The sequence below is a fragment of the Chiloscyllium punctatum genome, chromosome 15 (genome assembly GCF_047496795.1).
Source record: "Chiloscyllium punctatum isolate Juve2018m chromosome 15, sChiPun1.3, whole genome shotgun sequence".
NCBI lineage: Eukaryota > Metazoa > Chordata > Chondrichthyes > Orectolobiformes > Hemiscylliidae > Chiloscyllium > Chiloscyllium punctatum.
Window position 1 is genome coordinate 25,108,917 of NC_092753.1, and position 27,221 is coordinate 25,136,137.

At 41.4% G+C, this 27,221-nt stretch overlaps 1 protein-coding gene across 9 annotated transcripts in view; it reads right to left on the bottom strand.

The window, feature by feature from the left end:
• Positions 1-6,640: 6,640 nt before the first annotated feature.
• The window catches only part of akap11 (A kinase (PRKA) anchor protein 11), a 96,772-nt gene continuing 76,191 nt past the window's right edge, over positions 6,641-27,221 (bottom strand). For all 9 annotated transcript variants that reach the window (XM_072584795.1, XM_072584794.1, XM_072584791.1 and 6 more), the window contains 3 exons: positions 20,196-20,242; positions 15,513-15,673; positions 6,641-9,772 (listed from right to left, as the gene is read on the bottom strand). In XM_072584795.1, the coding sequence (XP_072440896.1) occupies positions 9,617-9,772; positions 15,513-15,673; positions 20,196-20,242 (364 nt within the window). In that variant the 3' untranslated portion in view covers positions 6,641-9,616. The remainder of the gene's footprint in view (positions 9,773-15,512; positions 15,674-20,195; positions 20,243-27,221) is intronic.

Below are 27,221 nucleotides of genomic sequence, written 5' to 3' on the forward strand. Positions count from 1 at the left end.
CATCTGTCATTTCTTTGTCCACTCGCCGAGCAGGTCCAAGTCCTTCAGCAACCTTCCTCCCTCCTCAATGTTGCATGTCCCTCCACCTATCTTTGTGTTATCTAGAAACTTAGCAAATTTACCTCCGTTCCTTCATCCAGATCATTGATATATCAGATCATTAATGTATAATGGTTCTGACTCCTGCAGGACTCCCTGATTCACCAGCTACAATCCTGACAAAGATCCTCCTCCTGTGCACTAATTCTAAGATGGCAGCAGAGTAGGACTCCTCAGCTGGAACTCATCTACTCCCTCCATTATTTTCTTTCCTTCCTTACCTCCCAACCTTGAACCTTGAGTGAAGTCATTGTGGGCTCCTAGCTTCAGCACGAATACTCGAGAGCCTCGAGATGAAGCCGGGGGGGAATCTCAGCCTAAGGGTGGACTTCTGCCCTCGAGAGCCTGGTGAGGTCTGCAGGCAAAAGCCAGCGCAGACTGGCTTGGAAGGACTTTTATTCTGAACTTTGTTTCTTTACTTTTCTAATTTATTCTAATGATTTTGTACTTAAGGTGGCATGAAGGCTTGTAATGTTGGACATTTTAAAAAATCTTTTCCCAAGAATGTTTACTCATGAATCTGTACCTAGGTACCTAAGATGGTGCCATAAGTGACAACTCGTAAGCTTTTCACTGTACTCGTGTGAGTATGTGACAATAAAGCTAATTCTAATTTATCCCTACTCTCTGCCTTCAGCCAGTCAACCAATCTTCTATCCAAGCTGAAAATGTGTTGCTGGAAAAGCGCAGCAGGTCAGGCAGCACCCAAGGTGCAGGAGAATCGACGTTTCGGGCATGAGCCCTTCTTCAGGAATCCTGAAGGGCTCATGCCCGAAACCTCGATTCTCCTACTCCTTTGATGCTGCCTGACCTGCTGCGCTTTTCCAGCAACACATTTTCAGCTCTGAACTCCAGCATCTGCAGTCCTCACTTTCAATCTTCTATCCATGCCAATACCTTACTCCTAAAACCATGGGCTCTTATTTTGTTTAACATTTGTTTCTGCCGACTTTCCCTTGATGTTTGGATGCAAGGAGCTACACTTCAGCTGCAACTGTATATTTCTCCAATCACACTGACTGTGGTTTACAACTTTTGCTTACCCCCTTAGCAGTCTCCTGTTTGGCACCATAGTAATAGAAGACAGAGTGCAGCAGTGGAAAGGTGCTATTTTAACTGGAGATCTGCTACCAGTGGTGTTTCTTTTTTGTAAATCTTTATTTATATTCTACAACCAAGGAAACACCCAAGTTGTTAGTGACAAGCAGTGCCCTTCTTAAAGGATAATGCTGCGTGATCAAACAGTGAAGGGGCGGGTAGGGATTAAATCCAAATACAGTCGGAGCGGGAAATAATACACTCCACTCCCTGCGGTGCCCACCTTTCCCTGAAAAATCTCGAGGGTGTTGGTGGGCACTGCGTGCTCCTTCTCCAGAGACACCCGGGCTCTGACAAACGTGGAAGAGGGGCAGGCGATTGGCACGAACGGCCCGCTGCCTGGACCTGTTTATGGTCAGTTTGGCCAGGTCCATGAGCAGACCCACGAGGAGATCCTCTGGCCTACTCTCCCTCCTCTGCACTGGGTACCCAAAGATCAGGAGCTTGGGACTGAAGTGCAACCAAAAACAGAGAAGACTTTTAAGAAAATCAAACCAGTGGTATTCCGCAGGGATCAGTGTTGGGATCCCTATTGTTTTTAATAAACTTAAATGAGCCGGAGAGAATGCAAGTGGCCTAATTAGTAAATTTGTAGATGACACAAAGATTGGATAAGCTGTGGATAGTGAGAAGGATTGCCAGAGGACACAGATAGGCTGGAGACTTGGGTAGAGAAATGGCAGATGACATTTAATCCTGACAATGCTAGGGGACGTATTTTGGAAGATCCAATGCAGGAGGGAAGTATTCAGTAAATGGCAGAATCCTTAGAAGCATCAACATAGAGGTCCACAGTTCCCAGACATTTGCCTGCTACATCACGTTGATTTGGAGAAGTGAGGACTACAGATGCTGGAGATCAGAGTCTAAAAGCATGGTACTAGAAAAGCACAGTCAGTCAGGCAGCATCAGAAGAGCAGAAGAATCGACGTTTCGAGCATAAGCTCTTCATCAGGAATGTGATGAAGAACTTACACTCAATGTCGATTCTCCTGCCCTTGGATGCTGCCTGACCAGGCTGCCTGACCAAGCTGTGCTTTTCCAGTACCATGCTTTTAGACGTCGTAATGATTGCCAATCACTTGTTGTTTGTTATGTATTAAGGACTTGGATGTAAATGTAGAAGGTATAATTAGTTGGTGAGTCTTGAGAAGATTTATAGCTCAGGTTAAGGCTCTGGATGTAGATTTGCTCACTGAGCTGGAAAGTTCATTTTCAGACATTTCGTCATCATACTAGGTAACATCTTCAGTGAGCCTCCAGTGAAGCACTGGTGTTCTAGCCCGCTTTCTATTTCTATACCCATGGCATCTCTGAAATCAGGGTTCTTAGCAGAGGCAGTAATGCAGAGACTCGAACAAACAACTCTGCCAACCATCCAACCCAAATTTTGGGTCCACTATGTGGATGACACCTTTGTCATCACTAAATGGAACAAATTAGAGGAAACGAAGAAGACCATCAATAGTACACTGGCATAAAATTCACTAAAGAGGAGGAAAACAACAAACTACCATTCCTAGATGTCACAGTAGAGCAAACAGCCAATGGGGAACTTCAGACCAGCGTCTACAGGAAAACAACACATTCAGACCAAATATTGAACTACAGAAGCAATCATCCCAACACAAAGCGGCATTAGAACAGTATTTTAATGAGTCACCACACACTGCAGCACAGAGGAACTACACAGAGCAGAGGAAAATCACATATGCAGTGGTACCTAATGAACACAGCCCGCCAATTTCTCAGCAACAAACCCAAACAAGCAGACAAAATGCGTCCAGAAACCCTAGCCACTCTCCTCTACATCAAAGGCATCTCGGAAATTACTGCCAGACTACTCAGACCCTTTGACATCATGGTAGCCCATAAACCCGCCAACATACTAAAACAGCAGCTAATGAAATTGAAAGACCCGATACAGACAACAAGCAAACCTAATGTCATTTACAAAATACCATGCAAGAACTGTAACACTACATTGCACAAACAGCCAGAAAACTAGCCACCAGGATACATGAACATCAACTCGCCACAAAAAGACATGCCCCACTCTCACTCGTATCCTCATATACAGATGAGGAAGAACACCACTTCGACTGGGACAACACATCCATCCTAGGACCAGCCAAACAGCGACACGCAAGAGAATTCCTAGAAGCATAGCATTCCAACCGGAACTCTATCAACAAACACATTTACCACCCCCTGAGAAAAAGAACAGGAAATGACATCATCATAGGAAATGGTGTCATCATAGGAAATGACATCCACCAACCGAAGGAAACTCAAACATATAAATAGAAAGCGGGCTATACCACCAGTGCTTCATTTGGAGGCACACTGAAGATATTACCTAGTATGGTGACGAAATGTCTGAAAACAAACCTTCCAGCTCAACTGAGCAAACCTACATCCAGGTATAATTAGTGGCAGGGGTTGTTGATGGCAATTATGTCTCAGGATGTAGCCTGATATTGATATACTGGTACATTGGGCACAGCAATGACAGATGGAATTTAATCCTGATAAATACCCGATGAATGGTAGGTCCATAAGGAGCAGTGAAGAATAAAGGGACCTTGGTGTACAAATCCATAAATCCCTGAAGGTGTTAACATAACGAGACATGGTGATGGTGGCAGCATATGGTTTTCTTGCCTTCATTAGTCAAGGTGCAGAATTTGGGAGCAAGGAGCCTATGTACCTTCATGCTAATGGTGATATTCATAACAGATTACTCATCCTTTTTAGCTTGACACTAGTATCCAGTTAGTGGAAATCACTGTGTTGCTACTTCATAATTTCCTTCATCTATTGCTCAAATTCTTTAAACATTTTACCTTTTGTACCCTGGAGGTGGACTGGGCACTTTTCAGGACCAAACGTGACAGCCTTAGGATCATTCCCAGCTACTTTCCCCTCTCCCACTTATCTCTCAGCCCCCTGACCCACAAGTTTCATTTCTAATGAAGGGCTTATGCCCGAAACATTGATTCTCCTGCTCCTCGGATGCTGTGCTTTTCCAGCACCACACTCTTGTCAGCTTGAAGATTATTCATGAGCTTGCGAGATGTTGTGAGCAGGGTTCTGATTGAGGTAGCCAATAAGTTACAGGACAACTATGTGATAGATTTCAGCTGCAGGCATGTAGAATGAACCCCCTGGACCCTTATTTAAAAGGTAGCTGATAAAACCATATGTGGAACTATAGGAATCCCAACACACATCTTGATGAGTGGGCTTGTGTTAGACTATGGGATGATACTGCTCCTTGAACAAGGTTGTGCTGTCCTTGGCTTTTTAAAAGAAAATGTGTAGTACAAGGCAGAGTTGCTGAGATATCTGGGTTTATCTAAGTGAAAAGGTTTTCAAATTTTAAAAGAAAACTTGCACAATTAAAGGTTAGTGGCCAGTTCTCCCAGCTCAGATTTTCTCCAGACTGGTTTGGTTAGCTGGGAATCAAACAGAAACAGCCACATGTTGACTGTCACTGCCATCTCTCTCTCTCTCCTGTAAGACCCAGTGTTTGATTTTACCTTTTTTACCAAGGGGTATTATTGGGGATTGTTGCATCATTAATTTGGGATAGTCTGTTAGGTTTTCGGATAAATTAACCTGTTCTGTATTCTGTTCTCTTTTGTTTGTGTTTCATTCAGTACTCCAAATAAATTCTTTTTTGTTTAAAAAGAGGGGTTTTGACCAGCTGCATTGCTCCCAGAATATCCACTCTACATCTGCTTAAAACAACAAGAAAAATTAGGGTCTGGGCATCCTTGTTGAAATGTTTTGAGGGGGTCTGGCCTGGTCTGGTCTGTGACAAATTAAGATTAGATTAGATTTCCTACAGTATGGAAACGGGTCCTTTGGCCCAACAAGTCCACACCGACCACAAGATAACCTATTAACATATTTTAAATTAATACTTATTATTTTGAAAAGGTTATTCTGTTGGTAAATATAGGAATTTGGCAAAAAAGTACTTCCTCTCTCAGGGTCAAATGTTGCAATATTTTATCCTGATGAGAAAAGATTTATACAAATTAATTCCAGATGAATAAGTGTCCAAAAATGAAGCAAGCAATTTCTGCATAAACATATGAACTTACAGCAGATTGTGCCCATCACCGCTAACCTTTCAACATCAGTGGTTTACGTTACTCTGAAAGTGGCCTGAGCAATATTCTTTTCAATGAGTTGACTCTCACTTACCAAAACTCTGTACACAACAGCGACAATTTACACTGACAGTTTCGGGAGAGCAGATCTGGCTATCCACGTCTTTTGCACAAGAATTTGCTCCACTTAAAGCTGGCCCTACAAAGGGCGAGGCTTGGTTTCGAGTGATATCTCAGTATAGATTAAAACAAGTTAGAGTTTGACGGGCAGAGAGCTTGGATCAGTGCAAATGGTATGAATTATATGATTGTAATGATACACAATAAGAAATTTGTTACACTTCCCCACGTGAACCTAATTAGTTTAAACAAGATGTCTTCTACCTAACTACACCTCATGATAATTCCCATTGTAGCTACAGCTTCACTGCTTCAGAAAGCTTGACATTCTTCCATGTCAAGGAAACAAAACTGACCTTCCAAGGTATTGACAGGAGTCCTCACAGCACCAGGCCATCTTTCAAATCAGTTCTGTTCAATATCAAAATTCCAAGATGCAACTGTATAAAATTCTTTCCAGGATCTACTGTATTTTGCTTTTGTATCTTCTATACCTTACAAATAAAGGACTTCCTCGCCTCATCTCAACTGTCCCTACCTGAAATATGCAGAGTGTGCATTGCTCAATCAGCAGATTTCCCAAACAACTTCAGAAAATTGTATTATGCGGAAGGGACATTAATCTTTCTGTCTTATACACATTATGAACAACATGACGGGTACCCAAATCCACCTTATGTCTGCCCTTTTTCAGGATGAGGCACTCATTCCATGAAAATTCCAACTTAAAGGAAACTCAATAGCAGAGTCAATGTGCAAGTCCATGTTACGCCAGAACAATGACCAACTGGCCTGTTTATTAATGGATCTATCAGGCTTGGTGCAGGCACTGGGAGCAGACAATTCTTTTCTCCTCCATTCAGCCTACTTGCAGGTTATTAAGGGAACAGGGAAGTAATGGTGGTGGTGGTGGCTGGGGGTGGGGTACAAGAGTGTTCAAAAAGTGCAGGTTATTTCAACTAGTAGCAGATGTCAAGATGATAGACTCTGGGGTGTGGGCTGGTTGAACTCTAGCATTACAGTTGGCAATTCCTATGCAAACTTTCTGCAATTGACCAAAAAGTGGTTGTCATGGTAGTAGTAAGATTTCACACAAGACATTTGAAGATCATCACTTCCGCCTGTGAATTGCGTAGAAGACACTCTCCAGCACAGGGTGCCCAAGAACTTACCCCTCTTTACCAAACAAAACACTCCAATAGTGGATGACTTACAGTTTATTTAAGTCATTGCTGGAGAAATAACATTAACATAGTGCAACTTGCAGCATATAATCTGAGAACAGATTGTACACTTGGATTAATAGCTGACACATCAAATCACTATAAGTTAAATGAACATCATTGCTCTATATTTGGCATAATTCATATCAACAGTTAGGGATTACAAACAGCAGACATCACACACTTCATATTTACCCAGCATGTGAGCTACGATGGAATTAACACTGCACAGTAACAAAATAAGTACTATCAGAATCAAGTTAGATTTTAATGGCATCACTAAATACAACTGGAGCAGAGTCAAAGGAACACACAAAGATAAAGTGACAAAGTTACCAGGAATACATTTCTCACCGAGTTCTATGGCCCTGCTGTTATCACTTTGCTTTAAAAAGGTGCTATGTTGAGTTCAAAGTAGTGGGGAAAACACATTCCTAATTCTCTAATCCATGTTCTTTTATGACGACCAGATTGGAAAGTCAAAGACAGGAACTGTGGAATTCCAAAGTGCATTATGAGGTCACTGAATCTTGGGCAATATCATATGAATTTCAATTCCATACTTAGATAAAATGCAATCTGCAAACAATTTTGTTTCGGTTAGTGTGACAAAGATCAACAAACACCTGGCAACTCAAAAGGCTCCATCCACGCAGCCCATCGTGAGTTCAAGGAAGTTTGAGAACTGGTGCAATTCACAATGGTATTCACTACGCTAGCACATGGCAACTTCAAAACAGCCATAGATACTACTGTTGTGGCAATATTGTAACAAATCCAGATATTAAATTTGTTGGAAACATAACAAATGTGCAAGGTGAATTTGAGGTATCAGTGGGTAAACCTGACAATGTGATCAAGCATGTTGGTTTGTGCATGTTGGACTGACTAAAGTGGAGGAATGCATATTAAACTTCCATGAAAAGGTAATGCTTTTGGAACCAACTTACACATCACAAGTTGAGCAGCCCTGTGTAGTGCTGAACCTTCCCTCAATCTCACCAAGGGGTCTTAGGATGAAAAACAATTCTAAAGTCTATACAGCAACCATGATGAGTAGGATTTTCAATTCAACACTCAAATCATGCTCTGTTTTGTACAGAATCATCTCGTTACTCCAAGGGATCAGTTTATGGGAATGTGGTACCTACATAACAACTGACACAATAGTGATAAATATGGATTCTTGCGACGATATATCTTTTCCATTGACAGACCTAATAAGTAAAACTCCAGAGTCAGGATCTATTGCCCCTGTGTTTTTTACTGTTTTCTTTGTGAAATCACAAATCATAGATACCTCCCTGGGGAGGTTCACATCACAAGCAGCGGTAGTGTGAATTTCAGGTCAGTCACAGCACAGGCCCGTAAAGGAAATCATCTGACTTTCTGACATTGCCAGACAGGCCCTAGAAATTCTCCTGTATTTAGCGTATCACCTACAAATTCTGGATTATTTGAAGGTCTTGCAATAAAATGTTTTACGTGGGAAATGCGCAAGTGGTCAGCTGCACACTACTTAAATGAATGACTGTACAAGTGAACCAGAACGGAGGAAACAGAATATCAAATTTAAAATCTGTAACAGTCCACTTTAGGAAATAGGGAGTGTTGTGAATTTGAAATGCGCACACTCTCTGGAGAAATCTCTCTTGATTTTGCAGGATTGCTGCACATAGCTGACTGGTAACGCAAGGATGGTTCAGTAACTCTGGTTTGGATCAGAGACTGCAGCACATGAGTAAATGAGCAGGTTTGACCACACTTGGGTAGATACCGGTAAAATGCGATTTACCTCCACATGCCATAAGCTATCCTGACAAACTCAAAAACAAATTTCTTCCTGGTCAGAATTTTGTTTATAAACAGCAACAGGTTCTACCACTAAACTAAGTGCAGACAGAAAGCACTTGCACGATGAAGTACTCCTCACCAGTCCATCTTTTAAGAATATACTGTTCTCCCTGCTTTTATGAAGCTGGTGGCATATTCTGTGGTCAGGGTACAAAGATACAGACAATTTTTCAGTTCCACAGCACATTCTCTTTGAGTGCTGCAGTCAAACTTGAGTATTAAAATTTAGTTGAGTACAAATTGACATGTACTTTAATAAAGCTCGGTAGAGTCTTGAAATGGAATTTCTAGAGTTTTGAGGAGGTATCATAGTGTCATCTGCTTGTGAACAGAAGGTCCAGTGAAGCCTGGTCAAAGTGAAATAGACCATTAGCCCCTAGTGAAGGGCTAGTGAAACTTTGTCTCATGGTGAGCAGGACCATTGGGCTCCAATGAAGCCTCAGATTCAACTCTGAGTGAGTTATGATCATAAAAGTAGCACCAAGGGAGAAAAGAGCTGGCAAGTTCAATTGCGGTCAGTTCCTCACCCTCTAATCAGCTGGTGAAAAAGCCTCTGGAACTAGGTACTAGTAAAATTGCAGACTGGCATCAGTGGAATGGTTACGTAAAAGGTCCAAAACAACAGGTTTTTTTCCCCCAAAAATGGCAAGAACACCTTTGAAAGGCAGAACTGTTCCACAAGGAACTGATAAGTCTTCAATTAATTCTTATGAGAGGGATTACAAATTCTTCAGATCGGAGTATTAAGCTAGCACAAAACAGGTGGGAATATCATCAGAGCAGTGCTTATTCTGTTAAAATGGGCTTGGAGATTCTTAATATACTTTGCACAAAATGATACTGGCGCAGCAGGAGCAGCTTCGAGGAACTTTCCAGTCTATTTTTTGTATTAATTTGGATCAAAAATCCTGCCCTCACAACAAAGTCCTTCCTATCTTTACAGTAGGAGAGAGTTAATGACCTAATTATGCTTTGCCATAAATAACACAAACCTCCAGGCTCAGTTCCCTGCTCAGTAAGTTGCACGCGTAGCAATACTTGGGTGGTGCATAGCTGACAACCCTCAACAGACAGACTTGCAGCACTCTGTGGGTAAATGGTTTATGTATTCTCCAGCAGCCAGTCAAAGAGAGGGGTGCGAATGTAGTGACCTCCAGTTGGGTGTTGCTCCACATCATTGCAGTATCTCAGTACAGCTTGCAGAAGATCACAGATCTTCCAGCCCCTCACTTCTGCCTTTCTCACCACTGCAGGAAACTAGAAAGCGATAAGCGTCCATGAGTATCAATACATGAAGTGGCTGATTCAAATAAACACTTTGATATAAAGCACACTCAGGATACACTGAAACACTAGACAGTTACTTAGAGAACATAAACAGGGTCCAGAGAGAATACTGGACAGTAGGATCATATTAGTATTACCAACTTTAAAGGACCGAACGCTAGTGTCAGAAGACTCAAGAATAGTCTCCTGTTCACTGCTATCAGGAAAACCAGGAGAAAACAAATCACTGGAATATTAAAATTGGTGTGTTTTTGTTGCTATTTTCTTTTGTTGCTTCTATTTACTCGTAATAAAAATGTAGGCGATAGGGACAAAAATTATTTGCCTGGGTTGATTGATTGCAGTCAGGAAGGCTTTGGTGAAATCTCCAAAAACACATTCAACTGGGGAAATCAGGAAAATGGAAAAGGAGCAGGGGCTCCAGTCAGTGCAGGTCAGAACAGAATCTTCTTCCAGTACAAAACATTTTCATGCTTCAATTAGTATTGTCGATAGTCACATGGAAACTAGTTTTTCTTTTGGGAATAAATCCCATGCAAGGACAAGTCACAGAAAAACCTGATTCTCCGACCACTGTCATCCTGGGGATTATCATTGAGTAGAACCTAACCGAGCCAACCACTGCATCTACAGAATAGACCCTAATCACTTCCTGTGTGAAAGAGTCTCTAACGCTTCTTTTGTTAATTACTTTCAATTTGTGCTCTGTCATCCAAACACCAATGGAAAGAGTTTCTCCCGATCTACTCCGCCCAGTCGCTTTGCGATTGTGCAAAGCTCAATCAGATCTCCTCTCAGCTTTCTCAGAGAAGAACAATCTTAACTTCACTGATCTGTCCACGTAACTGAAGCTCTTTATTTCTGGAACCATTCTCATGAATATTTTCTGCATTGTCTCTAATGTCTTCACACTCATCCTAAAGTGTAGTGCTGAGATTTAGACACAGTATTCCAGCTGAGGATGAACCAACATTCTGTCCCAGTTTAACATACCTTTCAGATTTTATTTTCTATGCCTTGACCTGTCCTGTAAAAGCAAAGTTGCTGTCGTACCAAAGGACTGTAGGGCTGCTCTCTCATTGAAGAGATATTACTGGTGATGGTTTAACCTGAGGGTCACTGTGCCTCTGGCAAGGGATGAAGTCAAGAATTTTAAAGCTTGCTCAATTCTACATTTTTCTGAATGGAAAACAAAGCTTATAGGTTTACCCTATGTCATATAGACACTTTTCCATTAATACCCCTGATCCTCACTTGCTAACCCAACTAGTCTCCAGTTACAGCGCACTGTCCTCCACCATTTCGGCCATCTAGTAATAGTTACTGGATCTATTATTTGGTTACGTTTTCCAGTAGAATTGTTATTCTACATTCTTCTTTCTCTTGTTTGTATTTTAACTAGAGTGTTTAAATAATAGACCCAGTAACTATTACTAATTATCCATTCCAATATGGTTAAATTCATACACATACTCCTTGACAAAAAAGGAAAATAGATTTGTAATCCAATAACAGAGTGCAATTCCAGATTCTGACTGTAACGAAGACGGAAAAGATAGCTTCTACTTCTTCAAGCCCACAATAGCAACTGCTTAAAACGAAACCTAAAAAAAACTAAAACTAAACTGGAAAGCCTGGTCGATGACAGTTGGCCACACCCAGCCAGGCTGCTTCTGTTCTTCCAACTTTCAAACAACCTCAAGGCCTCACAAGATGGTTACTTTCTTACAGATAGCTCTCCACCTCTAGTTCAATCTCTCTTCAAAGAAAAAGGACAAAATACCCGCTTAAAGCCACAATACACATACCTCTGGACCTGAAACCCTTTTAAAAATTGACCCTTATATTGACTATCTTCATTCTTCACACCAAACGCAAGCACATCACGCTTCTCTGCATTAAATTTGCTTTGTGAGTCCACTCCCATCAACCAATTTATGTCCTTTTGAAGACCTACACTATACTGCTCTCAATTTACTACGTTTCCTAGTGTTGCTTGCCTTGTACATCCAGATCTAAATCATTAACATAAATCAGGAAAACCAAGAGTACCAAACACTAACCTGCAGAACACCAGTAGAAACCTTCCTCCAGTTTAAAATATATTCATTAATGATTATTCTGTTTCCTAAGCTTCAACTAATTTTCTATTCACAATGATGCTGTCTTTTATGTTCCATGGGAGGTCTAACTTTAACCACATGTCTGTTGTGTGGCACTGCATCAAACATCTTTTGGAAGTGATCAGCAGCATTAACCTCTGCAGCTTTGTTCAAAAATCTTCAGTAAACTAGTCCAACACCATTTTCCTCCCAACAAACCCATGCTGTTTATACTTAATTAACATACATTCATTGGCATTGCAAGTAGACAGGATAGTGAAGAAACCATTTGGCATGCTTGCCTTCGTCGGCACTGAGAACAAGAGTTGGAACGTCATGTTGGTGAAAGACATTGGGGAGGCCATGGTGAGGTTGCCCTGATATAGATGGATGTATGTTAAATGAGAAAGAGTACAGAAAACTTTACAAGGCTAGAACTGGAGGGCTTGATTTGTATGAAAAGGCTAGATAGGGTGGGAGGTTTGAAGCATAGGAGGCTGAGGGGTGACCTGACAGGGGTTTATAAAATCATGAGGGGCATGGATAAGCCAAGATCTTTTTCCAAGGGTAAGGAAGTCCAAAACTACAGAGCACACGTTTAGGGTAAGAGGAGAAAGATTTAAAAGGAACCTGAGGGATAACGTTTTTCACACAGAGGGTGGTGCATGTATGGAATAAGCAGCCAGAGGAAGTGGTAAAAGTGGGTATAATTATAACATTTAAAAGACATTTGGACAGCTACACAAATAGGAGACAAATGGGATTAGTTCAATTTCGGATGCTGGTTGACATGGATGAATTGGACCGAAGGGTAAGTTTCTGTCCCGAATGACTCTAAGTAACCATTACTTTTGCCCTGAATTATTGTTTCTAACCGTTTGGCCACAGCCGACATTAGTTGACTGGCCTGCAATTGCTTTTGAGCAAGGGCATAATGTTTGTAATTATCGAATCCACTTGCAATGAGACTGTGGAAGACAGGAATTTCACAGCTAATGTCATCCAGTCTTGTTGCCTTATCAATTTCAAATACTGACAGACTATTAGCTTTTAGGCCTTCACAAGTGAATTAGGCTTCACCACAACTTGCACAACATGCTGTTCCTTGGTAAATTCAGCAGCTCCAGAATATCCCCTCCTCCATGTGAAGCCCATTGCGGATCCCTAATCGGCCTCACTTCTCCTTTTACCACCATGACCACCTGGGCAATCATTGTATCCACTACTGACATACAATGGCAACAGTTTCCACCATTTAGAACAGGCACTGGAGCAATCCTCTAAGGCTTCTTGGACAGCACCGTCCAAACCTGCGACCGCTATGATCAAAAGGGACAAGGGCATCTAATACACAACCATCCCATTCAAAGGCTCCATTTCATGGCACTGACCACCATCCCGATTTTAACTTTATTGCAGTAACTTTGGCATGACTGGGTTAAAATCTTCAAACTCCTACCCTAACAACACAGTACCCACACTACAAGGACTGCAATGACTCAAGAAGCCAGATCGCCATCACTTTCTCCAGTTTGATTAGGAATGAGCTATAAGTGGTGGCCTTGATAATGATGCATACACCTCGTGATTAAATAAAAGTGGCCACAGTTCACATCGCGTTTACTTTTCTTGTGTCAACTGTACCTTGCCCAAGTAGTTGGTCACTTTATGTTTGATGACAGATTCTAGTAACATTCTCATCAATAATGATAAAGTGACAGCTGAATGTACAAGTTCCCTGGTTTCTCTCACCTTCTCTTCTTAATAATGGAATGACATTAGTAGTGTTTCAAACAAAAATGGCAATTCTTAAAATTGGGAATTTGGAAAATTATGACGAACATACCTGTTATCTCCCAGTCATTTCTGAGGGTGTCTTAATTTCGCAGAGCTACTTGGTCACTTTTTATTTAGAAAAACTTTTATATTCAAATTTCTTGACTTCCAGTTGTGTTCATGTTCCCTTGCAGTAGTGCTATTTTCCCCTCTTCTTATATTGTGAAAATTAATAAAAATACTCCTGCAACAAGTTTGCCACTCTGTGCCCTGCTTCCATTTTTTAAAAGAAAACCACTTTTTCCATTACAATTCTCTTAATTTATCATATTTTTCTGTTCGTTAAGAGGAAACAGGCCTTTTAGTTCTGGAAACATTGGAAGGAAATGGATTAAGGTTTGGAGTGATTGGCAAAGTGATCTCTTCGTAAGCACATTAAAATATTACTGTGAAATGAGCAATGATCACCATCACAACTAAAAGGACAACCTCTTCTCACAGGCAGCATTTGGATCTCTGAATCAGAGATCGAGGGCTCACAACTTACTTCAGAAAAAGGACTACATTATCTAGGCTAACAACTTAACGCAATGCTGAGGGAGTGTGTTATGAAGGTGTAAAGGGTACTGTACCTTTAAGAGAGTTAAAAGCTCACAAAACTACCTGACACAGCACCAAGTGTTCTGAACAAGGTAACAATGTAACATTTGGTCAAACAGCTGGAGTCACTGGGTTGCCTGGCGACAAAAACAAATTCAAATTCTGCCAATCAGTGTAAATTATGCCCCCAAATACCAAACTGAATTTAGTATTTTGATAATATTAACACCAATGAAACGATCCAACGTTTCGGGGTATAAAACTGAAAAACAAATTGAATAGTTGGAGGAGAACTGCCAAAAGACCAACAGATGTAGGCTGCTAGTCAGAACTCTGAGAGGTACCTGTCTAGAGAAGGAGTTTGCACAGAGAAAAACATCAACACCAACTTAGACAGCAACTCTACAGAGGAAGATACAAAAAGAATATTCAACAGCTGGCTGGTTTTGAAATTTGAATTTTTCTGTAAATCTTGATCGGTTTTTTTAAAATCAGACGAGTATTGTAGACGGGAAGATAAAAGATAGGCTAGAAGAAGTGGTAAGTAGTTGTTAATTAATCTCTGTTAGACTTTTAAAAAAAGATGTAAATTTTTACTTTAAATAGTGAACGTTTGGGATAGTTCTTGGCTTTTCGAATTTTCACTGATTACCGCATGGGGTAAGTAGTGTTACTGTTTTAAATTGGGGGAGGGGGTTTACCCAGTGTCATAACAAGTGCTACACTGCTAAAGGTGCAGCTTTTGAATGAGATGTTGATCCAAGTTTCTTTCTATTCTCCCAAGTGTAAATAAAGGATTACATAGTACTATTTGAAGGAAGAACATTCCCACAAACAATGATGCAATATTGACCACAAAATGTGTTATCAAGAATGTAATTTGAGGGATAAATATTGGCCAGAACATCGGGAGGGGGGGGTGGGGGTGGGGGTACACCCCCATTTCTTCAAAATAGTGTTATGGTTTTTTTTACATCCATACCACTCAGTCAAAAGGGGCCTTGGCTTAATGTCACATTTGAAAGATATCACATCTGTGACAATGAAGTACTCTCTCAGTTCTGTCCGGGAACACCTTTCTCAAGTTTTGGGCTCAAGCCCCAGAGTGAGATCTGAATCTGGAATACAGGATTCAGAACAAGAATACAACCAACTGAGCCACAGTTGGCACCGAGCTGTGATGCAGACAATTAAATCAACATCTAACATCTAACTCTTGCACCCATACTCACATGCAACAGTTCATTTTCATAACATTCCTTGAAATACACCAAAGACACTGGAGACTGTGAGGCTGCTATCCATTGCAACACTGCTCTCATCTGAGGGTCATGACTGCAGGGTTCAAGGTCAATATTTAAAATCGATAATATTTCTTTCACCTGCATCATACCTATAAATGGAAAATTAACAAATAAGTAACAGATTGGACATGACTGCTGGAAGACTAACATTATTTTAGCAAAACGAAAATATCTTTTCCAAATTATAAAAAAATTCAGACGGTCACAGTGGCTCTAAAGAGTAGAACACTTCAGGTCTGTAAATTCATTATCCAAGATTTGCTGATTTTATTTCAAATTTTATTCAGAGCAGCAGTGTTAGCTGACAACATCCTGACAACAAACTCTTCTGTCAGAAAGCCCGTTAGACAATAGGGGTGTACAGAAGCAAACTCATTGTACCAGCTGGTGAGCAGTTGTACTGTTCCCCCAGCGGACACTTATTTCACTGAAGTACATAGAGTCATAAAGTTGTACAGATTGGAAACAATCTAGTTGGTCCAACTTGTCCACACACTCAATTAACCGAGTCCCATTTGTCAGCAATTGGTCAATATCCCACCAAAATCTTCCTATTCATGAACACATCCAAATGCCTTTAAATGTAATCGTACCAGCCTCCACCACTTCCTAAGGGAGCTCATTCCATTCACACATTATCGTCGACGTTAGTAAGTTGCCCCTTCGGTACCTTTTAAATCTTTCCACTCTCACCTTAAACCAATGCCCTCTACAGTCAGAGTCTTACAGCAGAGACAGGCCCTTTGGTCGATGTTGGCCAAAATGTCCATCCATGCGAACCCCATTTCCCTGCACTTGGCCCATATCTCTCTAATCCTTTCCTGCCCATGTATTTGTCCAAATGCCTTTTAAATGTTGTTAATGTACCCTCCTCAACCACTTCCACTGGCAGCTCATTCCATATGCGTGCCACCTTCTGTGTAAAAAGGTTGCCCCTCAGGTTTTCTTTTTATTCTTTCCCCGCTACCCTTAAACTGATGCCCTCTAGCCCTCGATACCCGAACCCTGGGAAAAACACAGTGCATTTACTCTACCCATGCCTCTCGTGATCTTACACAGCTCAGTAAGACTGCGCCCCCCCACCCACCCCCGAACCCTGGGAAAATCACAGTGCATTTACTCTACCCATGCCTCTCGTGATCTTACACAGCTCAGTAAGACTGCGCCCCCCGTTTGCTTAAAGTTCTACCCTTTCGCCTCATTTTTGTTTCTTAATTCATTATGGACTCTCTTTTACTATGAACACAGATAAATTTACTGGAATTGTAGAAGAGGCAACAAGCAGGATAAAGGGGATTTTCAGAAGGTGCTTGATAAAAGATATCACACATTAGGCTACTTAATTTCTAAAATTAGACCATAACTGAAATACTGGGAAGAGTTTTGAGTCTGTTTTCTCAAGGAAGATGTCATTGGAGGAGTCCAGTGAAGGTGTACTCAGCTGATACCAGGTATGGAGGGATTGTGTTATGCGGAGAGATTGAGTAGGTAGGCCTATAATAATTGGAATATGGAAGAATGAGACAATATTATTGAAATGTACTAGATTCTTAGGGGACTTGACAGGGTAAGTGCAGTATGGAGAGTCTTTGGTCAGAGAACGTAATCTCAGAATGAGTCACACAATTAAGACAGAATTGAGGAAGAATTTCTTCTCAGCTGAATTCTTTACTGCAGAGGGCTGTCAAGGCTGGGTATGTTCAAGCTGAGGGGGTGGACAGGTTTTTAAATAATTTAGGGTAAATGATTACGGGAAAAAGGCAAGAAGGTGGATTCAAGATTATTAAGTCAGTCAGACTCAAAAGGTTTGAACAGCAGACTACTGCTCCTGTGTCTTACAGATAGAAAATACTTGTACAGTGTCCTTTCAATTTCCTTAGTTCTTATTAACACCCAAGGCTCATTTTAAAGAGTCGATTGCTCACTTTAGCTACTCTTTTCCTTTCTTTATATTTGTAGGAACTATTACTGTTGCTGTTTACATTTGTTGCTAGTTCCCTCATACTCTAATTTCTCACTGTTTTCTTTTTAAGTCATCTTGATAAGCTGGGTTTTAAAACTTTCCAAATCTTAGCTTAGTGTTAAGCTGTGCCTTTTCATTCAATTAAATGTCATCTTTATTTCCCTTAAAATTTTAAAAGGTGTTTCACAAATCTCAATAAGGAAGAAAGAATCATTGAGAAGGATGCAACACTGGGAAGGGTTTTCTATAAAGACATCTCAAAGTTTAGATTTCTCAGTTACCGAAATGTTTACCAATTCCATGGCTGAGGTTTACCAATTCCATGGCTGAGGTCACCATGAAGATCCCACCTTCTTGACCAAAGGCACACACCTACTGAGAGAAGAGATTCCCCCTTATGTCCAACCGTGATGGGAGAGCACTTATTTGTGATCTCTCCCTCTCTCTCTCACAATAATGATCAACTCCCAGTCTTCTAAACTCTAATACTCTATACAGGCCCAGCCTGTCCAACCAACCAATCCCCTAATACCACGGCACAGTCGAGTGAACCTTCCATGAAGTGATCCTATGAACTGCAGTTAAATTCTTACTTAAAAACAGGAGACCAAAGCATTACCCATCATGACAGATATGCTCTCAAAAACACTCCATGAAACGGAATCAAACCATCCCTTCTTTTACATTCCATTCCCCTTGCAATAAACAGTCATATTCCATTTGTCTTCCTATATCAACATCGTAACTGTTTGTGTAAAACTGGAGTAAATAGAAATTGGGGAAAACTTTTCATTGGTTGAAGTCAAACTTGGCACACAGGAAGATGGTTATGGTTGTTGGAGATTAGTCATCTCAGCTCAAGGACAACGCTGCACGGGCCCCTGAGGATAATGTCATAGGCCAAACCATCTTGATCTGAGGGGTTGCGAATGGTGCTGAACATTGCACCATTAGTCAACATCCCCATATCTGACCCTGTGAGACAGTGGAGGGGTTATTTATGAAGCAACTGAAGATATTTGGGTTTAGGAGATGACCCTGATGAATTTATGCAGAGTCCTGGAGATGACATGACTGACGTTCAACAACCACAGGCCACCATTAAATGTCCTTAAAGTTGGTGAGTCTACTACTGTTGAAATCAGGGTGTTCCACGCCCCTAATACTCCGAGTAAAGAAACTACCGCTGACATCTGTCCTATATCTATCACCCCTCAATTTAAAACTATGTCCCCTCGTGCTAGCCAACACCATCAGAGGAAAAACGTGCCAGATATGACTCCAACCAGTGAAGTGTTTACTCCCTGATGCCCACTGATTTGAGTTTTGTTAGGGATCCTTGATGCCACACTCGGTTGAATGCAGTCTTGATGTCAAGGGCTGCGATTCTCATCGCACCTCTGGAACTCAGCTCTTTTGTCCATGTTTGAACCAAGGCTGTGATGAGGTCAGGAACTGGGTGGTCCTGGCAGAACCCAAACTGGGCATCACTGAGCTAGTGCTGCTTGATTGCACTGTTGATGACACCTCCCATAACTTTACTGATGGTCGATAGCAGACTGATGGATTGGTAATTGGCTTGTTTGGATTTGGCCTGCTTTTTATGTATAGGACATATCTGGGCAATTTTCCACATTTTCAGGTAGATGCCAGCATTGTAAACATACTGGAACAGCCTGGCTAGGGGAGTGGCAAGTTCTAGAGCACAAGTCTTCAGTATTATTACTGGAATGTTGTTAGAGCGTGTAGCCTTTGCAATATCCAGCGTCTCCAACTATTTCTTGACATCATATGGAGTGAATTGAATTGGCTGAAGACTACTAAGGTTAGTTGGGTTGAACAGCTGTTTTTGTGTTAAATATTCTATGTCAACCATATTAAGCAAAGGGTGCCACTTCACAGTGACTATGAAGGCCACAATCTCAAAAACCTGTCAGATGAGACTCTCCTCAAATTGACCAACAATAATTAACAAAGCTAGGAAGAGTTAAACACCATGCTGTTGTCTGAAAATGGAAAGTAAAGTGTAACCAAACGTGCAACTGAATAGGTCCCCATGAAGTGCAATGCTGAATGCCAAGCAGAAGAACATTACCACTGGAAAAGACAGTCTCAACTGACAACGAACTCTGGAGTCAAATGTCTTTGAGGAGATACCATGTATAGTTTTGCTAAATGGTGACCCACCTGGTTGAACGGCATTCTGCAATGTACACTTTTTCAGAAAGGAAAGGTCAGACGAACCAATTCTATTATCTGGGAATTATACTTTTTAAAAATAAAATCATATTTTGTTAATCATGTCAATCAACATTACTGCTGAATTTGGCTCTGGTTTACAGAAAACACCTTCAGAAAGAAAGTTATTTGCACAACTGCAGAGAAAGCACAGGAAAGTGAGAAAAATTGGGGAGTTCTTTCAAAGACCTCCAATTGTGCAAGATGGACACATTGATTTGCTTTTACTGAGATATATAATGAGAATTAGTTTCCACCAAAGAGCTGCTAACTCTCGCTATTTCATTTGTATCTTTGATCTTGCCGGTTAGGTGCTTCAAGGATTACATACAAGTTGATCTTTTGTTAGGATTTTCAGGACAATGCCTGGCAATAACACTTCAGGACAAAAATGGAACTTCATACTATACCTTCAGAATCTTCTTGCACCTCTTCTTCTGTGTCTTCACTATTATCACTATAATAGCAGGAGAGAATTGACTATTTAGTGTTCACTCCAACTCAGTGATTATATTGAAATATTGCAATTAAAATTAAATAGGAAGTAAAACTATTATAAAAATCAAAGGCAGTGAAAATGCTGATTGTAGACATGCATTTCCATCCAGCAAGCCATTAATACTTCTCACGCTATTCCATATTTAACAGTATCCAATGTTTGCAGGCTCATAGCACTTGCTGTGACCCATATTTGGTAAGCCACATGCCAAGAATAAAGTGTTGACATAGCCACTTGCCACTGTGTGAATGCTTGCTTTTTACCTCTTCCAACTTCTACAGGTTCACTTCTCATGACTTAACCTGGGGTGGGCACGGTGGCTCAGTGGTTAGCACTGCTGCCTCACAGCGCCAGGGACCCGGGTTTGATTCTCACTCGAGTGACTGTGTGGAGTTTGCACATTCTCCCAGTGTCTGCGTGGGTTTCCTCCAGGTGCTCTGGTTTCCTCCCACAATCCAAAGGTCAGGTGAATTGACCATGCTAACCTGCCCATAGTTTTAGGTGTATTAGTTAGGGGTAAATATAGGGTAGGGGAATGGGTCTGTGTGGGTTACTCTTTAGGAGGGTTAGTGTGGACTTGTCGGCCCGTTTCCACACTGTAGGGAATCTAAACTTGCTAGAACTCTAAACTGATTTGCCTTGAAATATGCATAGTAAAAATCCAAATGTCACCATCTGACCAAGGACCCACAGTCATTCTTTTCGGTTATGCTAGTCACGTGAAGAGAATCTGTCTTTTACCATGAACTCTTCATCGGCTCTAGATATTCCCCAAGAAAGTGCTCAAACCACAGCCTCAAATCTCAACGTTATTTTTCTACGCTGGCAAAACCAAACATTGTACTGACTTTGGTCCACTGCTGCAGTACCAATAATAGTGAAGCTTGCAGTGTCCCCCGATGTTACAGAAAAAATGAGATCGGAATTTCTGGCACCCACAGTTAAATGAAAATTCCAAAGGTATCTGTCAGACATTACCCATTTCTTTTGGGGACGCGGTCTTTTGAAAACTAACTGAATACAGTGTCTACACCAAACAAGTTCTGTCAGCATTACTTTGAAAAAAAGGTTCTCTTAAAGATGGGTGATGTTGTGCATATAAGCTACACACTCTTAATTTATGCCCTCATGTTGCACCACTGATATTCCCCTCAACGACACTCAGCACTGAAATGATTTCAATGATGCACTTCCACTTGTCAACTACTTTCCCAATAAAAATGGCAGCAAAATTAAACTCTCTGCATTCAGGAACCAGTGAGCTTGTACGTGTGGTAATCATTGCTAAACATCCTCTAACACTCAAAAATGAATTTCACTAAGAGAACATTAGATTTGGTATTCAAAACGCTGGCTCTTTTATCTCACTCCCTTAACCCCAACAGCATTCTAGATAATGTTTACTCTGGAAAAGGCCCATCAAGTTTGTACTGACAATAACTATCACCGAAGGCACGCACTAATCCCAATTTCCTGCACTTGTTCCATATCCTTGAATGTTCTGATATATCAAGTGCTCATCCAAATATTTTTTAAAGGCTATAAAGGTTTCCAGTATCCACAACCTCCCCAGGCAGTATATTCCAGATTCCAATTACACTCTGAGTGAAAACTTCTTTTCCCAAATCCCCTCTGAATCGCCCGCCCCTTACCCTAATACTTTGCCCCCGCATGACTGATCTCTCAACAAAGGGAAACAGCTGCTTCCTACTCAGCTCTGGCACCTTCCCTTGCTACTGCAAGAGGTGTAAAACCTGTATCCACACCTCCAACTATGGCCCCAAAGGGCTCTATCATCCGGCAAACATTTTCCTGCACATCTAAACATCTCCTGGTCTCCTCTACATTGGGGAAACAGGATGCCAATTTGCAGAACATTTCAGAGAACATCTCTGGAACACACGCACCAAACAACCCCACTGCCCAGTGGCCAACCACTTCAACGTCCCCCCTCCCACTCTGCCAAGGACATACAAGTCCTGGGCCACCTCCACTGCCAAATCCGTGCCACCCACCACTTGGAGGAAGAATGTCTCAGCTTCTGTCTTGGGACCCTCCAACCACACAGCATTAACATTGGTTTCACTAGTTTCCTTATCTTCCCTTCCTCCACCTCATCCTAGATCCAACTCTCCAACTTGGTATCGCCCTCTTGAACTGTCCTATCTGTCCAACGTCCTTCCCACCTATTCACTCCAACCTCTGCTCTAACCTATCACCACCACCACCCATCTACCTTCCCCCCCCGGCCCCACCTGCCCTCCTATTTGTCTCTCAGCTTCCTTCCCCTCCACCACTGCACATTTGTGATCAAGAACTTATGCCCGAAATGTCGACTCTCCTGCTTCTCTGATGCTAGGCAAAAGTGAGGACTGCAGATGCTGGAAACCAGAGTTTAGATCAGAGTGGTGCTGGAAAAGCACAGCAGGTCAGGCAGCATCCGAGAAGCAGGAAGATCGACGTTTCGGGCAAAAGCCCTTCATCAGGAATAGACTTGCTTTCTGACCTACTGTGCTTTTCCAACGCCACACTTTTTGACTCTGATCTCCAGCATCTGCAGTCTTCACTTCCTCCTAACTCATACCCATCAATCATGTCCCCCCTCACACTTCTCTGCTCTAAAGAAAACAACCCAAGCCTAGCTAGTCTCTCTTTAAGGTGCAACTGCTGCAATCCAGGCAATGTGCTGGTGAATCTCCTCTGTACACCCTCTCCACATCCTTCCTGTATTGATGATCAGAACTGCACACAGTACTCAAGCTGTGGCCTATCCAATGCTCTGTGTAACCTCAACAGTACTGCCTTGCTCTTAAGTCCTATGCCAGTACAAATGAAAGAATGCATCCCATATGCCTTTTTAACTATCCTATTCACGTGCTCTGCCGACAAGGAATTAGAACCTCAAGATCCCTCTGTTTCTCTGAGTTACACAGAGTCCTGTGACTCATTTAATACTCCCTTGTCTTGCACTTTGGAAGAAACATCACTTCATACTTATCACCTCATATTTACACCTGCCACTGCTCAGCCCATCTGATCAACCCATCGATATCTTCCTGTAACCTACAACCACGTTCTTCACTATTAATCTCCTGACCAATCTTGGTGTCATCTGCAAACTGGCTTAACATTTCCCCCACATTTTCATCTGCAACATTTATGTATATTAACAAACAAAAAAGGGTCCCAGTATGGATCCTCGTGATACACAGCTGGACACTGACCTTCAGTCACTTGAACAACTTTCTACCACTACTGAGTGTGCCTTATTACTAAGCCAATTTCTGATTCATCTTGGTAAGTTTCCCTCAATTCCATGTGCTTTAACCTTCTCAGTCAGTCTCTCATTTGGTATGTTGTCAAAAGCTTTGCTAAAATCCATATGAACTGTATCCATTGAACTTCCTTAATGACGGTGAGGTACCTGAGGACTGGAGGGTGGCTAATGCTGTGCCTTTATTTAAGAAAGACTGTAAGGGGATTCCTTGATCTTTATTCCATTTTGTAGACATTAAATAAATCCAGTTAATATTTTCTATCTTGTATTTCTTAGTTAGAACTCCACAAGGCTCAGTGAAGATTCTTCAACCTGATTAGTTGAGTCGTCACTGTTCCTTGTCCAACACACAACTAACACAGATTAGTTATACAGGGTGCCACACTACAAAGATGTCAAATTAGAGTAAATCTATTCTGAAAAGTGCACAAAACTGAGGGCAGTGTCAATGATGTAAAAAGATGAGTGCTGGCCCTTTATTGCTGAGGGTAGATTCGTAACTGACTTTGTGACCATTTAGCTAAATATTTGTGCTTCTGTGTTTGTATAATCTAGATTCTTATCAGACAGCCAGCAGAGGACTTTTAAACTTTAAACTTTATGACTAGGCAGGCAGATTCAACACACAAACAACAACACTGAAACCCAGGGGAGAAACACCATGTGACTTCCAAATTGAGAATTTAGGAAAAAATTAGTGCGGGGAAACTGCTGAGTGAAGAATTGAGGTGGAAAGTAATACGAGTTAGATACAATAATCCAATCATGGTAGATTGTACATAATTATCATCTTTGAATGTTTAGTCTGAAGGCATTGCAAAATTCCCTTAGATTTGCCGCAAATATGTTGGACAGATGTTTTGCTAATTGCCAATGACTTAACAGAAGTATGGAAATACTTTGCACACAAGTTAAATTCCCACAGAACTGGGAGTCACAGAACATAGAACATGGAATATGGAACAGTACAGCACAGGGATAGGCCATTCAGCCCACCATGTCTGGAGGCGACCATGATCCTATTCTAAACTAATTCCATTTGTCTGCAGATAGTCCACATCTCTCTATGCTCTGCCAAGTCACGTACTTGTCTAAATGCTTCTTAAATGTTCTATCACATCTCTCTACTATCTCCCCTGGTAGAATGTTCCAGGCACATAAAACTCTCTCTGTTAAAAAAAAACTTGCCACCTCTTACCTTAAACCTGTGCCCTCTAGTATTTCACATTTCCACTCCGGGAAGGAGACTTCAACCTATTCATGCCTCTCAATTTCATATACTTCTATCAAGTCGTCCCTCAGCTTCTGATGCACTGGGGAAAACAATCCAAGTTTGTCCAACTTCCCTTTTTGGTTCATCACTCCAATCAGACACAGTGGTTCAGTTTATAGCACTGCTGTCTCACAGCATCTGGGCCCTGGGTTCGATTCCAGCCCCAGATGACCGTCTGTGTAGAGTCTGCACATTCTCCCAGTGTCTGCGTGGGTTTCTTCTGGGTGCTCTGGTTTCCTCCCACAGTCTGAAGATGTGTATGACTGGGTGGACTGGCTATACGAAATTGCCCAGAGTCCAGGCATGTGTTGATTGGGTAGTTTGGCGATGGGAAATGCAGGGTTATAAGGATAGGGTAGAGAATATCAATGTTCCTAGGAGTCTGGCCAATTATAGTATAATTTCCTCTTGCATTTGACCTCCTGAAGTGCATCACATCACACTTCTTAAAAAAAAAAAATCACTCACAGGTTATGGGTGCCACTGGCTCAGCCAGCATTCATTGCCCTTCAAGAATTAACCACATTGCTGTGGGTGGGGAGTGACATGTAGGCCAGATCAGGTAAGGATGGCAGCTTCGTTCCCCAAAAGGACATTAGTGAACCAGATAGGCTTTTCCTGACAAGTGACAATGATTTCATGGTCATTGTTAGACTTTCAATTTCAGATATTCATTGAATTCAAATTCCATGATCATCTGCCACGGTAGGATGTGTGCTCAGGTCCCCAGAACATTACCTGGGTCTCTGGATGACTAGTCCAGCAATAATACCACAAGGCCATTGTCTCCTCTAATTCTCCAGATTAAACTCCATTTGCCATTTCTTTGTCCAAATTCACAGTGGACCTATACCCTGCTGTATCCTTTGATGTTGTTTCTCACAACCACAATTCCAATCAGACTACTGACATTTTGATCCACATCATTTATATATTGTACAAACAGCACTGATGGTTGTGGAACACCACTGGTCACAGACTGCCAGTCCGAAAAACCCCTCCACAACTAACTCACAATGGATTCCATGCAATTTGATCTTCTGGACCGGTTACCATAAAAAATCTTGTTGAATGCTTTAGTATAATCTATGTCGACAGCATCCAGTGCCTTACCCTCAACAATTATCTTTGTCACTTGCTCAAAAAACTCAATCAAGTTTGTGAGGCAAGATGTTCCTATATAAAGTCATGCTGGATATTCCTAATAAGTCCATTCTTCTCCAAATGCAAGTAAGTCCTTTCCCTAAGAATCTTATCCAATAATTTCCCTATCACTGATGTAAGGCTCACCAGCCAATAATTTCCTACTATATCCCTGTTGCCCTTCATGAACAAAGGCTATTCTCTAGTTTTCTGGAACTTCATCTGTACAATCTCTTCCTGTGCCTCCTTGTATCCGGAGATAGATCCCATCAGGCCCTGGGGTCTGATCTACATTAAACTTTTTTCAAGATACCCAACACTACCTCCTCCTTAATATTGACATGCCTTAGAATATCAACAAACCCCACTCTAAACTTACCATCATTCATGTCTTTCTCCTTGGTGACTAACTGATGCAAAGTGCTCACTAGGACCTCATCCACGTCTGGCTGCGCACACGAATTCTCTTCTTTGTCCCTGAACAGACCTACCCTTTCCTTAGTTACGCTCTTTCTTTAGCGATGATGCTGCCCCTTGAACGAGGTTATTTTGCCCTTGGATTTTGTCAAGAGGTGTCTTAAAGGCTGAGGTTCTGATATACCTGGAAATATCAACTTTTAATTTTTTAAAAAAGGCACTTGTACAATGAAAAGGAAGTGGCCAGTTCTCCCAGTTCAGGGTTTATTCTTTGTAGTTTTGGATTAGTTTTAGCTGGGGCCCGAAGAAACAGTTCCATGCTGATCCTCTCTATCTCTGCAATCTCTCTCCTGTAAGATCCTGTGCCTGAATTTATGTTTCTCTCAAGGGGTGTGTTTTGGGATGTTGCAGGAAATCAGAACAGCTCTTTGTTAAGTTGAGCATTCGTGTCGGTTGGGTTTTCAAATTGTTACTTTATTCTAAATTCAGTTTTCTTTTGTTTGTGAGTGAATAAATTCTGTTTTGTTTAAAACACAGTGGTTTGACCAGCTGCATTGCTCCTGGAATATTCACCTTACATCTGCTTAAAACAACTAGAACGGTTAGGGTCTGGGCTACCCTCTTAAAATGTTTTTTTTTGGGGCGGGTGGGAGGGTCTGACCTGGCCAATAACACTCTGAATATGTATCAATGCCTTGGAATTCTCCTAATCCCACTTATGAAGGACATTTCATGGTCCCTTCCAGCCTTCCTAATTTATTTAAGTTCTTTTCTCCTTCTGCTATACTCAAGGGCCTTATTGCTTTCAGATATTGAATGCTGGAGAT